The sequence below is a fragment of the Azolla caroliniana genome, unplaced genomic scaffold, assembly GCF_043228905.1.
Source record: "Azolla caroliniana isolate FFs.n. ecotype wild unplaced genomic scaffold, voAzoCaro1.0.p SCAF_16, whole genome shotgun sequence".
Classification (NCBI taxonomy): domain Eukaryota; kingdom Viridiplantae; phylum Streptophyta; class Polypodiopsida; order Salviniales; family Salviniaceae; genus Azolla; species Azolla caroliniana.
The window spans coordinates 7,036,444-7,051,443 of record NW_028230451.1 but is presented as its reverse complement, the minus strand read 5'-3'; the positions used below and the strand labels follow the sequence as shown (position 1 = coordinate 7,051,443).

The window sequence follows — 15,000 nt, the reverse complement described above, 5'->3', positions numbered from 1 at the left end:
TCATATTATGGCACATTCAAATAAGCCAACTTAGTGAGTTCACCATCAACTTGAATGAGTTGTTGCATAAGAACCTACCAAAATGCATAAACGAATGTTTATCTTGAGTCTCACAAATCTTGTTTTACGGGAGCGTAAAAAAGGCAAACTTCAACACCTCATACCACATAAGAAATGTAAATCTTGATTATGCTCATATTGATGAGTGGGGACAATCAAATTAAATCACATATAGGTTCTATCTATTTCATCAGTTTTATTTATGACCAACTCTAGAGAGGTCTAGATGTACTTTATAAAGCACAAATTAGAGGTGTTCAAAGGTTTCAAACAAGAGGAGGCCAAAGCTTAAAGCCAAACGTATAGAAAGTTGAAGTACATCATTAGTGACAATGGGACGTACTTGTAGTACAAAGAAAAAGAGTTTTGAGTATTCAACATACATACATATATCACATGATCAATGGACAATGTTATGTGCCAAGTCAAAACAATATGTTTTCCTTGGCTAATCACAAAGGTCTTAAAGGTATATGTCTCGGGATTCAAAATCAAAGAGGAAGGCCAAGAACAAAGACCATTTGTGTGGAGTTCAATGAGATGCATGCTCCAACAATAGGTAAAACTCAAAATTAAGCAAAAAACTAAGAAGAGCCTTACTCTATTGCCACGCATAGAGAAAGAAATAATATTATAGAGAAAGTGGTATAGTTCATTATACTCACTCACAGATAATGAAATTTCATCAAGTATTTTATAAGTTATCGAGTTAACCAATTACAACGATGAGTCACCATGATCACAAACAAGATGGAATCCTCATGGACGAATAAAACTTGGGAATTGGTGGGAATTCCCAAACAAAAGAAGATTATTGGATGTAAATGGGTCTACCGAAAAAGAAAATCAATCATTACAAATAGGCTCCAAAGAAATTCTTCCTCCAATAATCAAATATACCTCTATGCAAGTAATGTTATCAATTATAGCAATGTACAATTTGGCGTTGGAGTAACTAGATGTGAAAAAAACTTTGTATGTGGAGAACTAGAGGTATCTATATGTAGCAGAGCCCAAAATGGACTAATATGTACAATGTGAAATAATCACCTAGGCAATGAGAATATGAAGGGGAGGAGTACATGGCTTGGGTGTCATTTGCAAATGTCATATGATGTTCGATGTACTCAATGGTGTATACCAAAAAGCAACATCGGGATATCATATGATGCTCGATGTACGCAATAGCATATATTTCAGATGCAATTAGTTTGGTTACCATATACATGGAAAATCTTGGAAAGCAACATTGGGATGCATTGACATGGATTTTTACATAACTTGTTGATCAATTTCATTTATACATTGTTGTATGACAAAATTTCAGCTTCCAAGAATGTAGCTAACTATGTTAATTCTAATTATGCAAGTGATATGGATAATTGTAATATAATATTTGTGATCGATGTGTTTTCTAATTTAAAAGAGGGTTGATTTGATGTAAAATTGTCTTGCAATCTACAAGTCTCTCTCCACTAATAAGCTAGAGTACATGGCAACAATTGGCACAAAGAAAGAAGCTTTGTACTTTTGATCAATGTTAAAGTGGGCCGAGATGGAGTCTTCAAGCTCGTAGCCCTGTTTTGGCATTCCGGCCAACAAACAATTGGAAGAACCAAATAATAAGGTAGAACTCCATAGGTGGTGGATCTAATAAGAAGATATTAGTTTTGAGTAATCTTACAATAAGGCTTCAAGATTAACTCGGGCCCTCAATCATGCCAACATCTTGGAGTCCACGACCTAGCTCTTTTACTTGTTGGCTAAAAACATAGTGCATCTCTATACTACACCTACGGGTTGTTTCTTGCATCCCTTGGAGCCTGTTTTCTTGCATTAGGGGTTTATGCACTGATGTTGATTCAACATGATAGGAAATTACACGAGACAGGAACATGGTCAACACAAATATACATTGCAATATCTCAACAATTGTGGTATCATGAAATCATCCATCATAAATAAATAAAAATTCTAAAGCTAGAAGCGAAGAAAATAAGTTTCATGAACTATTAAAAGGTTTGCTCAATCGTTACTACAAACAAGAACCTCACCCAAAATTGTCACGAGAGAGAAAAGTCCAGTGGCTCTATTTGTCTTTTGTTTTTTAATGGTAGCGAATCCATGTTTGGAGAAGTGTGATGTGTCAGCCACCAAAATTGGTCAGAAATCGCAACTTTCCTCACAACGATGCCACCACAAGTTTTTAACGAGAGACCTACATTCAACAATAGTGGGATCAATCTACCTTCCCCAACCAATCTGATATCTACCCACGTGGTTATATATAGAACATGCTTGACCAAAGCTATGAAGCTAATATGGGATAATATATTAGTGTTGGCACTCGTCCACCCAATGTGGATGTGTGTAACTTGCCTCTTAAGTGTATTCCATAGAAAAGGAGAACTATCATATTCAAATACATATATGGCAAATGCATGTTATCTCATGTAGATACTAGAAATCCTCTTACAACTTATTCTTTGTGTTATATTATACATATATGGGTAATAGCAAAAAATAAAGAACGAATGACAACAATAGACCTTGATTACAATCACATTGAATTCAAACATTTCAAGACGAATACTTGATATTTGCAAACACAATACTTAACGTTTTTTTTAATTCGAGGCATGTCTCCTAACCAGGCTTACGATCTTAACAACATTTGTAATCCCCAAACAATGTTATATTATACATATATGGTTAATAGCAAAAAATAAAAAACGAATGACAACAATAGACCTTGATTACAATCACATTGAATTCAAACATTTCAAGACGAATACTTGATATTTGCAAACACAATACTTAACGTTTTTTTTTAATTCGAGGCATGTCTCCTAACCATGCTTACGATCTTAACAACATTTGTAATCCCCAAACAATACAAATCATCGGAATAAATGTTCTTTTTTATATTTTATCCAAGCATACTGTCTCCATGCACACTTGAATCCGTGAGAAATCGCTTTTTATCGAAATAGAACACAAATTTTGAAAGATGTCTTGGGGTCCGGGTAGCTACATCTTGTCATCAAGTCTCACACATTGAAAAAAACTCATTTCACTTCATTTTAATCTAAATGCACATTTTCATATGGAAGTGTTTCGAAATGATTTGAGTATAATATTATTTCCACATCAAAGAGAGTACCACTACGCTTTCAAGCTTAAACATTTGACACACATGAACCAAACTTAACAAGTTAGAAGCAAGTTCGGTTGTTTGAGCTTGTAATGATCTCAATTAAGGCTTGTTCACTCGCTAATTAGCAATTAATTTAATGAAATTATTGTGAACTAATAATCATAACCTTATACTTATGGGCTTTTGCAATCAAACAACTGACATAATGTTAGATTTCATTGTATACTTTAAAAAAGTATGTGTAGGCCATTTTCAAAACAAGCCCACCCAAATTTGGTGTTTCTAGTACATGTATGCATATTTCCTGTCACTTTCCGAAACTTTAAAAACTCTTAAAATATTTTGACGACGTTTTAAACGTAATTAACACGAGTTGCTGGAAAATGTGAAAAAATGACACGTGTCATGCCGAGCCTTGCTTGAAAAGAATAGTTGCCTTAACATATACCATCGTGACAATCGAGGCACCTATGACGAGGTAAATTTTTAGCCTTTTTGTTGGTTACCTACACTCTAAATATACAGGTCCGACTCCCTACAATGAATACATTTTTCATCTCCTATTATAGAATGCATGGTTCGTCACTTATTGCCATTAATCTATCTCATTAAAGTCATATTTCTTGCCATTTATTGATCTCATTGAGTGACATTAAAAGAAGTCAATTTTGGGTATTTTAAAGAAAAAAACACCTTATTTTTGGCATTACAACCTATTTGCTTTGAAATGATACATTGTTTTACCGAAGAAAATAGTGGAATGCCAATATGTACATCTGAATGTGCACCATAGTAGAGCTATAGATTTTATTATTGTACTATGAAATTTTTTACATAATAACATGTAAAGATATCCCAAGTTGCCCAAACATTAGCCACGATATAAGAAAACAACTATTTTACGAATGAGGGATTACATATTTTGAAATGTAGATTATAATTTTTTCTTGTGCATTATTGAATTGAATTGCTAGAAATATCGATAACGCATATCCTAGCATAAAAAAACACACCCAAACATAATATATCGTATAGAAGCATGGATGGAGATACATATTCAACAATAGAAGATAAATCATCCATAAACTTTTGTTTCTTGCCCAATCATGATGATAGAAATGTTGTAAAACATTTGTTATTCCTCCTACTCCAGAACTAACTATGCATTCCTTTTGCATCAACTTTATACTCAAACACACATGCTTATTTGAATTCTAATACATCCTTATGAATGTCACATGGAGGAAATGACTTTAAAGTGTTATTCACTAAGCGTGGAAGTAGGTTTTGGTGCTAGATATGAGCAAGGTGATAATTGTGGTTTAAATAGGGGAGTAAAATGAGGCAGTGTTAGAATGAAGTCAATCAAGGAAATTCCAACAAATGTGTTGGATTGGAGTACAATGCTAAGCATAATGTAAATGGGGAGAAAAATAAGGCAATGGTAGAATGAAAAAAGGATCCCCCTAGGAGATTCTATGAATCTACATAATATCAAATAAGGGTAACTCCAAGTGAAAACAATGATTAACCAATGACTATAATGTTGGATAATAAACATGTAGGAAAATTTGGGGGTTTGACTAAGGGTATTTGGGGAAATAATGAAAACAAAGGAGCAATTCTACCGAAAACTTGCTACTGTAGCATACAACTTGATCATCGATGATGAATTAGGAGAGCCATAATCTCATAGAAACGACAATAACTCCAATTCCATAGGGTCAGCTTTAGTATGTACATAGATAACTCTCTAACATTTTGGAACATCAATGGCCATGGGAACATTCTAATCAAACAAATCAAAATCTAATTACTTCAACCTTCCCTATTTATTCAGACCATCTATATTTGTTTTTTCTTATATGCTCGTATAAGTTTTTATTTATTTATAAAAAGATATCCATTCATTGGTGTAAACAAATTACAAAGTTCTGATTCCTTTGTGATCAACGGAGGAAACAACCATTCTGGTAGCTGAAAGTGGCAAAAAGGAGTGCCATTCTTCGAGGACAAAAGTGGAGTAGCTTTCCATAGAGTAAGAAATTGATGGCACTGATATGCTCGTATAAGTTGACCATTTGTTCTCATTGTTTTATACTCGATGTGTATTGGTTGGCCATTCATTTTTAATGGAACTTACGAGATTGAGGGATCCATCATTTGGTGCAAAGTGATGATATTGACACCATATCATCAACACGATGGGCTTGGTAGTACATCTATCAAAATAACTATTGATACTTTTGGATGAGGTTTGCGGCCAGTCCAACAACATGGTCATTGCCTGTTTGCACTTCTAGCAAAAATGGCGGAACACGTTGATGGTGATGCAAGGAGAAAACGGGCCGAGGTGGAACTACTAGCCCCCACGTTGGTTGTTTCCTACTCACCTCCCACCCTCCCTTCGTTGCAGGCCACATGATCCGGTTTGTACTGGATGGTGATGAAGGGCACTAGTTTATTGCTAAGTAGAAAGTAAGAGAGGATATGTACGTAGTCTCATATTCTTGAACGCGGTCGGAGGGTGATTCCCCAAATTATGTATAAGCCATTGTGTATAGTCTTTTTGTAATAATCTCTCATGACTAAGCTGAAACTGCCAATAAGGCGTGCCGTAATTGCAAGTCATGAATGGAGTAGTTGTCCAGGTAATAAGAAAGAAACTCCCGTCGTTGACCAATTTTAGCCTCAGAATTTCCAGCTATACCATCCCATTGACCCTGCAAAGTATGAACTATGTCTAACCAAATATTTGAAACTAATTCAGGTGGTGGTGTTTTAAGTTGATGGAAAACGAGAAAGCATTGAGTCTTCTAGAGGTGATATACAATGGTACTACTCAATATCTCCCATACTAGCTGAATTTCCTTCCATACTCTTGAAAATTGTAATGACAACAATGGTAATGTATGAACACTTCCATATTTAGTGTAGAACCCATGGTCCATAGATTCAGTGTCATAATGGCACGCATCATGGACAAGTGATGTCCAAACCGCCATGCCCTAAGTGAAAACTAATGGGGGAAAATAATTAGCAAAAATTCTAAGGAGACATTGCCATATCAGTTGAGACTCAATGCATTCCCATAAACAATGTTTTTGAGTTTCCATTTGTAAATGACATCGAGTACAACCAGAAGATACTCCCATCCTATGCAACCATGTGCCAACCGGCAATGCCCGGTGTACAACTAACCAATGTACATGCAATATTTTGTGTGGCTGTTTTCTTGCCCATAAAATATCCCAAAAAATTGCAAGAAACTGGGGAGTAATACCTTGTTGATTCCAATATTGATATGTAGTTGGCAACACGTCATGTGTATATGAAAGTACATGTCTTCCCAACTGTAGAGAATATTGGAAGAAATTGAACTTGTTACCCGTGTAAGGATTTGTCCATTGAAAAATCAATTGGGTCCCAATTTGATTTGAATAACGGTTTTCTAGCTAGCACCCACAACTTCCAATGTGGTCTTATTTCCTGTATCATTGGATCAATATACCATTTACGGTCGGCACATCCGATGATCCTTATCTTGTGTTCAATAACATAGGGGTAATCTATCACCATTTCCCCCACCATTCCCCCCGATTGAGACAATCGGTTTGTTTCATCGACCTCAAAAAACCGGTATGTCTTATCATCTAAATACCCTTTAACAGCCAAGAGTACTTCCAATCTTGAAAAAACCCCAACCCATCTATGGTTAGAGTTATTGGGTGGTATGGGAAATCTACTCATAATTTCCTGAATTTGTTGATACATTATTTGGCCGCCATGCATATTACGTAGGATTTCTTTTTGCTCTTCCAATGACCGCGATAAAAATTCTTTCCAAGTTTAAACTGTTTTCACAAGACCTCCTGTCATTTTTCCCCTTGATAGCCATTGTCCAAAACCCAACACTAAACCATCTGATGTTGTAAACAACAGGTTCCAGACTATCTTTTGTCTGGGATATTGAAGATAATGTTTGGGGTTAGGTTTACTGCGAAGCAAACCAGGTAATACTTGTTTCCATGCTGAAAATAATGTTGTAATAAATTTGTCTTCCCATCTATTGGTTGAAGGTACTCATAAATTTTCCCTAAATATCCAATTTACATCCTTTGACCAAGGGCCACCTAAGCGAGGAGAGCACTCTGAATTGCGGTTAAGCAATAATACTTTCCATACCTCTTACCCTGGCGTAAATCCTCTAACGATCAACTTACTTAACAATGCTCTTGATTGGTCTACTGGATCAATAATATCTAATCCTCCTTTAGAACGAGGTAAGGTCATAACATCCCATTTCACTTTAGACCGAGCATTGCCTTCCATTTTACCAAACCACAAGAAATTACGAATCAGTCTACGTATTTTCAGAATACATGACTTGGAGAATATCCAACATGACAGAACATACCATGTTGAAGCCAATAAAACCTAATTAGCAACTACAATTTGACCAACAAAAGACAGTTTGGCTAAGCTCCATAATAACAATGTTTTCCGCAATGACAATAAGAGGGGTGCCACTTGATTTTCCATTGAAAGATCAATACCTATCGTGCACCCTAGGTACCGAACTGGGCAACTTGATGGTATCCATTGAATTTGCGGGCAATGGGATCAAAGCCCGATTTCGACGACACAAAACAAGCAATTGCATTCCGAATATTGATCATATTTGCATTCAACATTACCGCAATGGATTCTGCTGTATCCAATTCTAGATGATAGAAGGCATGTCCAAGAAATTGCACATCGATGATTTTTCCGATTCTATGCTGGAAAGCCGCCTGGAGGAGATCTCTCAAATCTCCTCTATTCGGCCTTAAACCTATAACCCTACACACTATTGAGTAGGAATGAAGACGACTTACCTCTCTTTTCAATATTCGCTACCTGTTTTTCTTCTTCTCGCTGTCTCAAATTTGTTTCTCTCGCTCTCTGTTTCTCTATCCGTGCCATATATATATATATATATATATATATATATATATGTGGGCCATATACTATATATATATAGTATATGGCCCACATATATATTATGTATATCGGCACTTGTCATTGCTCTCGAGAAGCATTAGGGATGGGAAAGATGTGAGGATTCGGGCGGGGGAACGAGAGAGGATAGAGGTATGTATATCAGGAGAGCGGAGACGAAGGTAAGCATGGTGAGTGGACAATTAAGCGGGGTATTATTATGAGAGTGAGGGTTTTGTCCGAGCAGATGGGTGGGCGGGTGGTATCTCCGTCTGTCTCTCAGATATCACAAGTGGGCAAGACCCAAGAAAGGAGTGAGCGTGTAGATACATACATACATACATACATACATACATACATACATGATATATACATATACATACATATACACACATACATACATACATACATACATACATACATACACATACACACATTCATTCATTCCAAATACATACATACATACATACATACATACATATGTGTATTGAACTGTATTCATTCAAATTTGATTGCCTCTCTCTCTCTCTCTCTCTCTCTCTTTGTGTGTCTGATATGGAGTGAGATATGGTGGTCGGAAGCTTTTATGGAGATCTGTGTGAAAACTCTTCCTCTTCCCCTCTCTCTCTCTCTCTCTCTCTCTCTCTTTCATTTTCAAATTTGAGCTTTCAACGTCTCTGTGGAGGAGCGTTTCTGCAAATCTCTGAGCTCTGCTCTCTCTCTCAAAGCACCCACAGAGAAGAAGAAGCCTCTCCAATCCCCTCTGACAAATCTAGCATGTATGTACTTTTCTTCTTCTTCTCACTTCTCCGAGGAATCCTGAACCTTAACCCTCTCGCCACAAAAGCCCCCTTTTTTTTGCCCTAATTCAGCATAAGAGAAGAAGAAGAACCAGAATGTTTGCCTTCTTCCTCCTCCTCCTCCTCCCCATCAGCATCGACCTTGCCCTAATTCAGCACCTCCTCAGTCACAGAGAAGCATCTTTGAGCAACCAACCATGGGTTCTTTGCACTTCTGTCAGTTCTATGAAACCCTAAAACGCCAATATCCCAAAAGTATAAACGCCCACAACTTGAAATGTCCTCGAAGCACACCAAAAGCTGAACCCTAACGTCCCTACTTTAAACTCGAAACTGTCAATCCTAAACCCTAACCCTAAATCTAACTCAAAACCCTTAAATCAGCTATCTTGATCTAATTTGAGAGAGAGAGAGAGAGAGAGAGAGAGAGAGAGGAGAGAGAGGAAAGGAATGGCTTTTCCACCTCATCATAAGCTTTTCCCAACCTTCTCTTCGGCGTCCTCATCTGCATCCGAACAGAGTCTTGGCAGGAATTCTTGTGCTGCCATCTTCCTTCAGCTCTTTGATTGGAATTGCCGGCACCACAGACGGCGGGTCTTCCGCCGCAAATCCTTACCTGCAGGTATTTCTGTTCTGTAATTTTCATTTTTCCATCACAAAGAGGAGAAACACGTCTATACACAAATACACAGAATTACATATATATAGCATAGATATACATATACATGCATACCTTTATACGTACAGGGCTTATTCATTCAATTCGAAGATAGATAAGCAATTGGACAAATTAACATTTTGCTTACATGCAGAAATACATATAGAGATTCAAGCAGAAGCTTGATCATATGTGATTTCTTGCAAGTCCTGTTTCCAATGTTTTCCATATTTTCACAAAGAGAGGTTGGCCATTTCATAATTCACGATTCTTGCAGAAATACATGCACATTGTATGGGTATTTCATTCTTTCCGAAAGATAAATAGGCCATAGCTCAAATCAGCTATGTTTTAGAGATATATTGTATATCCATGTACAGAAATTCATAGGCCATAGCTCAAATCAGCTATTTTTTAGAGATATGTCGTATATCCATGTATAGAACTTAAAGCAGAAGGTTGTGTTTATGTAGTTCTTGTTTTGATTATTTATATGCTTGGTTGATTGATTGGACTAATAGGTGATTTTCTTTTTGTTCTCAGAACGACGCAGCACTCCCGTGGTCGATAAAACTTGCAGAGCTGAGCATTCACCCTCTGAAGATAGCCCTCTTGTGAGTTCCCATCAGAGCTAGACAATTTGATAATATTCAAGAAAAATAATTATCTTTTCTTCTGTTGTTTTATTCAGGCTGGTGAGAATAGCAATTCGTTGCATCCTCGAACTCGAGCAGGAAGTATAGATGAAGATGGTTTATATACTCCGGAAAAGAAGAAAAAGAAGAAGAGGGCTCCGAATGTCGTTGCCAAGCTGATGGGGCTGGAAACTATGCCATCTCCAGAGGTCCTTAGTAAAAGGCAGCCTTTGAATCCATGGAACTTGAATGCGATCCCTGATTCAAAGGTTAGCTATTGTTGTCATGATTCATCATTTCGAGGAAGACCTGTAAAGCTTGAGAAAAGAATGGTCGGGGTTAATGAAGATCAAAGATGCTCTTCCAAGCATCATAATCATGGTAATGGTAACAGTAATGGGCTGGTCGGTGTTCGAGTCTCTACTACTAGATATGAAGCTGCAAATCCGTTGGCTTCGACCATGTTATCTCCATCTACCCAGCAGGATCGTGTCTCAGGATCAGTGCCATCACCATCAAAAATCTACAAGCCAATCGTCTCACCTATCAAAAGAACATTAACATCAAAGAATACAGTTTGCTTTCATGGAAGTAGGAATAATAGTCTCCCTGAATCTAGCATGTTGTCTAGAAAGCCTCGTATTGTTAGGTCCCTAGTCACAAGCTCAACAATGGCAGGATGTGATGAAGAAAAGAATAGAAAAGCGAAGGCGGAAATTAAGAAGGCTGCACACTTGAATTCATCATTAGATACTAGCTCGAAACGTAGGTGCATCCCTTCTTTGCTTCATGATAATCTGACTTCAGTCCTATCTTTATCTGAGAAAGAGAGAAGTGCATCAAAGGAAGAGGAGACTCTCTCTACACCTACTTGCTCTAAACGTCAGCGTGTATCAACAAATCGTGCTCGCCACAATCATACATTAGCTCAAACTGGGGTTAAGCAAGATAGAAAAGCTCGAAATGAAAAGACATCCACATCAATGATTCAAACAGGCAACAGAAAAAGAGGGCATACATCTTTGGGAAACAATACGAACCGTCAAGATGAGATTGTACAAAGATTAATGCAAGGTAAAAGTACACAAGGCAAAGATTATGGGAAATGCAACCATAATGAGCCCTGTGTTCCAATAGGGGTGAAGTCAAAACTGGCAAAGGGGTCACATCAGAGAAATAAGGCAAAAGACGAAATCCCACTCACACGGAAGTTGCATCTAAACCAAAGTGACAGTCTTCAAGAGAGTACAGAGAAATCCAAAGACAGTTGTATCAACAACAATATCAGCATTAAGAATGATAGGATACCCTGCCTGTCTGGAAAAGAAACAAGGAATTCTTCCCCACTTTTGAAGTCTTTGCTTATAAAGAGGGCAGCGGTGAGAGGAGGCACAGATGAATTGGAGATTTTAACACAACAAGATAGCGCCAATTCAATAGAAGAAAGTGGCATCACTTCGATAGAGGAAAGTGGCATCACATCAATAGAGGAAAGAGGTATCACTTCAATAGAGGAAAGAAGTATCAGTTCTATAGACAAAAATGCTATACTTTGGAAGCAAAACAGAGGAACTAATCTTCCTGGCTTGGAGTCATTTGATGATGATATTGAGAATGAATCCTCTGCCTCTTGCATCACAGAGGATAACCATAGAGCTGAAGACATCTCCAGCACTTATTATGCTGATTTGAATTCTGATACTCAAACACGAGAAGAATGCCAGAATGAGCAATATAATTATTTCACATCAGGACATTCTGAGGATGATGAAAGTAGCATTGGCTATGATGAAACAGTTGAGGGAGAGGAGGTATCCAAGCTTTGTCATGATGAGATCACTGAAAGTAGATGTCAAAGCATCTGTAAGTCTTCTACAGAAGAAACTGAAGACACAGCCTCTACTAGTAGGACCCGAAAGATACATGCAGTTTCATATTCTGGGAAATCAACTGCCACCATTCTTCAGGAATTGCTTCTGTCATTAAATTTATCTATGGATCAGTCTACATTCAAAGAAGAAGATATCAGTGGGGAAAAATCATCAAGACATGCACCCACTCCAGGATTTGATATATCCAGCAATCTAAGAACTATAAAAGAGAATGCTTCTTTTGATGCTAATGGGGACAATCTAGGAACTCTTGGACAAAATACTGGTGACAACCACAGTAGGTGTTACTCTGGTGATTCTACCGGTTCTACATGTATATTCAACAAACTCTCAGATGACACAACAGAGGTATGAGAATGGTTATATTTTTTCGTATGAGAATGTGCCTGTAAAGATAATGAACAATGCATATTTCTTTTAAAATCAGGAGAAATAGTTGAAATTTAAGCATTGTGTTAGAATCTGGCAGATTTGAAATTAACTAACTAAACTGAGGCAATGACTTAAGTGAAGATTAGCAACAAAGTGAAGCATTGGGATATTGATCGACTCATTATAAGTCTTTCTCTTGCGCAGTATTTGAAGTCTTGCATTACCTTTTGCTACTTCTTGTAGAGCAATGAATACTAAACTTTGATATGTCCTAAGTTACATCCCACAAAATCTAAATAAGATCATCGTGTGATGAACATTGATTAATACTTAACACGAAATATTTTGGGTTTGCCTTCAAATATGAAAGTTATGATAGCCTTAAATAGATAGATTTGTTTCTCTCTTTTTTTATCAGTTCAACTCCATCATAGTTCAGCAATTTTAATGTGTCATCTTCAACTTTAGCCTCACCAAAGTATGCCACTTTTCTCAGCGTCTTCTGATTGGACAAACAATGTCTGTTTAAATCTTAAATGTTTGTAAATTCACTTTGGTTTAAATCTTAGATGAATATAAATTTATTATCGATACTGCGAGATAGTGAGGGAGAAAAGAGATTCACATCCATTCAATGTTTTTAACTTATGCAGGTTCTTCAAAAGTTGGCCCCTACAGGAAAGCACACCCTTCGAGAATGCAATGACAAATGCTGGGATCAAGATTCCTATCAGGATAATGATTCAAATTACTTACAAATTCCTGTATTAACAAAAGCTACTGGTATTAATCCTTCCATTTTTAGTTATTTTTATTTCCCCCTTTCATCTTTATTAGTAATAGTAAATATTTTCTTGTTTTCTCGTTGCAGAGAAACATTTGAAAGGTGATGCCTATTCATTCGTACCGTCAAAGGCAAATAACACAATACAAAGTGAAAGAGCATATATAAATCATATCCTGAGCAGCGCATGCTTATCTCCATATGTCTCTTTCTCTCCTAAATTAGGGTTCGCTGGGACCCTAATTGAATCTTCCTTATTCTTCAAGCTAGAAAAGGATATTAAGCACATGTGGAAATGTGGCTTAAATGAGCCTGATAAATTGTCAAACAATGATGACATGTGGTGTAGCTATGATGAAGGCACACGAGGGTATAGAAAGCTAGTATTTGATTGTGTGAAGGAGGCATTAGACCTTGATATGAAGAGCAAATCATGGCTAGCAGAGCATCATTCATTATCATCCACATCATACATGGCAATGGGTGTACATAGAAAACTTGATGATTGGAAAGGCATGTCATGTGGCATGAATGTTGATGATATGGTAGAGAACTCCATGAACACCGGTAGTGGGAAGTGGGTGGATTTCGCCCAGGAGGCTTGTGATGTTTCCATGGAAGTTGAGACCCACATTCTTAGTGATTTGATTGATGAACTTGTGATGGATATGGGGCCACTTTGAGCAAAGCAGAACAAAGGAATGCTCTCTGTTCTGTTCTTCTCCCAGTGGTACTTATTATTTTGTAAAATGATACAGATAACTAACTCTATATTGCATATCTCATAGTTCAAACATTTTTGAATGTATATATGGATAGTATATACCTGTCTTCATAATGGAAACCCAATTTGTATGTATATATCTGTATCTATATTTGGTCAATGGATAAATTTAACAATCAAAATATCGTTTTCTGGTTTTGTCCCGGTGAATACCGATGTCATACCCACGATGATTTCTTTGGTTTTTTTTATCATGGCTTGTGGTAAGTGCGTGGCACTGTCTCAATGCATTTTCATGTATTGTTTGTATTGCCTGTTTGTAAGGCCTTTGCCAAAAGAGATGCTCTAATTCACATGCTTACACATCAAATCATTCCCAACAATATCATTGGCACGTGTATATGTGTACTAACTTCGATAATTGACCCTTGTATTGAAGAAAGCAGCCCTTCATGTTAAGATAAATTAGTCATCCAGAATTCTGGTGCACATCATATTCATATCAAATTCAAATATATGATGTAATGAGAATGCACAAGAACATGGATGTTAGCTGCAGTTGGCCCTTGAAATACTCTCTTCATCTCTTCCAAGTTTGGTTAAAGCTTGTGTTGTCCCTCCGCATGGGAGAAGAAGTCCAAATGATATTTGGACGTTGACTAGTGCTACTTGTAGGGGTTAAAAGGGCCGAAGGGCCGAATGGGGGCTGAAAGGATGAAAATTGAAGGTATATATATATATATATATATATAATTGTATATAGATATATGAAGTAAAGTTAGGGTAGACGTGGTAGAGAAGATAGAAGAGATAGAAGAGAATAAAAGGGAGAGAGGTAGTGGAGAATCTCTTTGCGATTTTGAGGACACACATCCAATGGTTGGATCATCATTTCATGTTCTCCAAATCAGGTTCTCTATTGTTTTGTGTTTCTTATC

At 37.0% G+C, this 15,000-nt stretch overlaps 1 protein-coding gene across 1 annotated transcript; it reads left to right on the top strand.

The window, feature by feature from the left end:
* Positions 1 to 9,068: 9,068 nt before the first annotated feature.
* On the top strand, positions 9,069 to 14,197 carry LOC147853871 (uncharacterized). The gene is made up of 5 exons (XM_087332257.1): positions 9,069 to 9,619; positions 10,199 to 10,269; positions 10,347 to 12,530; positions 13,208 to 13,337; positions 13,426 to 14,197. The coding sequence occupies exons 1-5, from the start codon at positions 9,448 to 9,450 to the stop codon at positions 14,019 to 14,021; spliced, it is 3,153 nt and encodes a 1,050-aa protein (XP_087188383.1). The 5' UTR covers positions 9,069 to 9,447; the 3' UTR covers positions 14,022 to 14,197.
* The last annotated feature ends 803 nt before the right edge of the window (positions 14,198 to 15,000 follow it).

Coding starts and splice junctions, on each gene's coding strand:
- LOC147853871 (XM_087332257.1), top strand. CDS start 9,448: ATGGCTTTTCCACCTCATCATAAGCTTTTCCCAACCTTCTCTTCGGCG. Junction 9,620..10,198: donor CCGCAAATCCTTACCTGCAG/GTATTTCTGTTC, acceptor TTTTGTTCTCAG/AACGACGCAGCACTCCCGTG. Junction 12,531..13,207: donor TCTCAGATGACACAACAGAG/GTATGAGAATGG, acceptor TAACTTATGCAG/GTTCTTCAAAAGTTGGCCCC.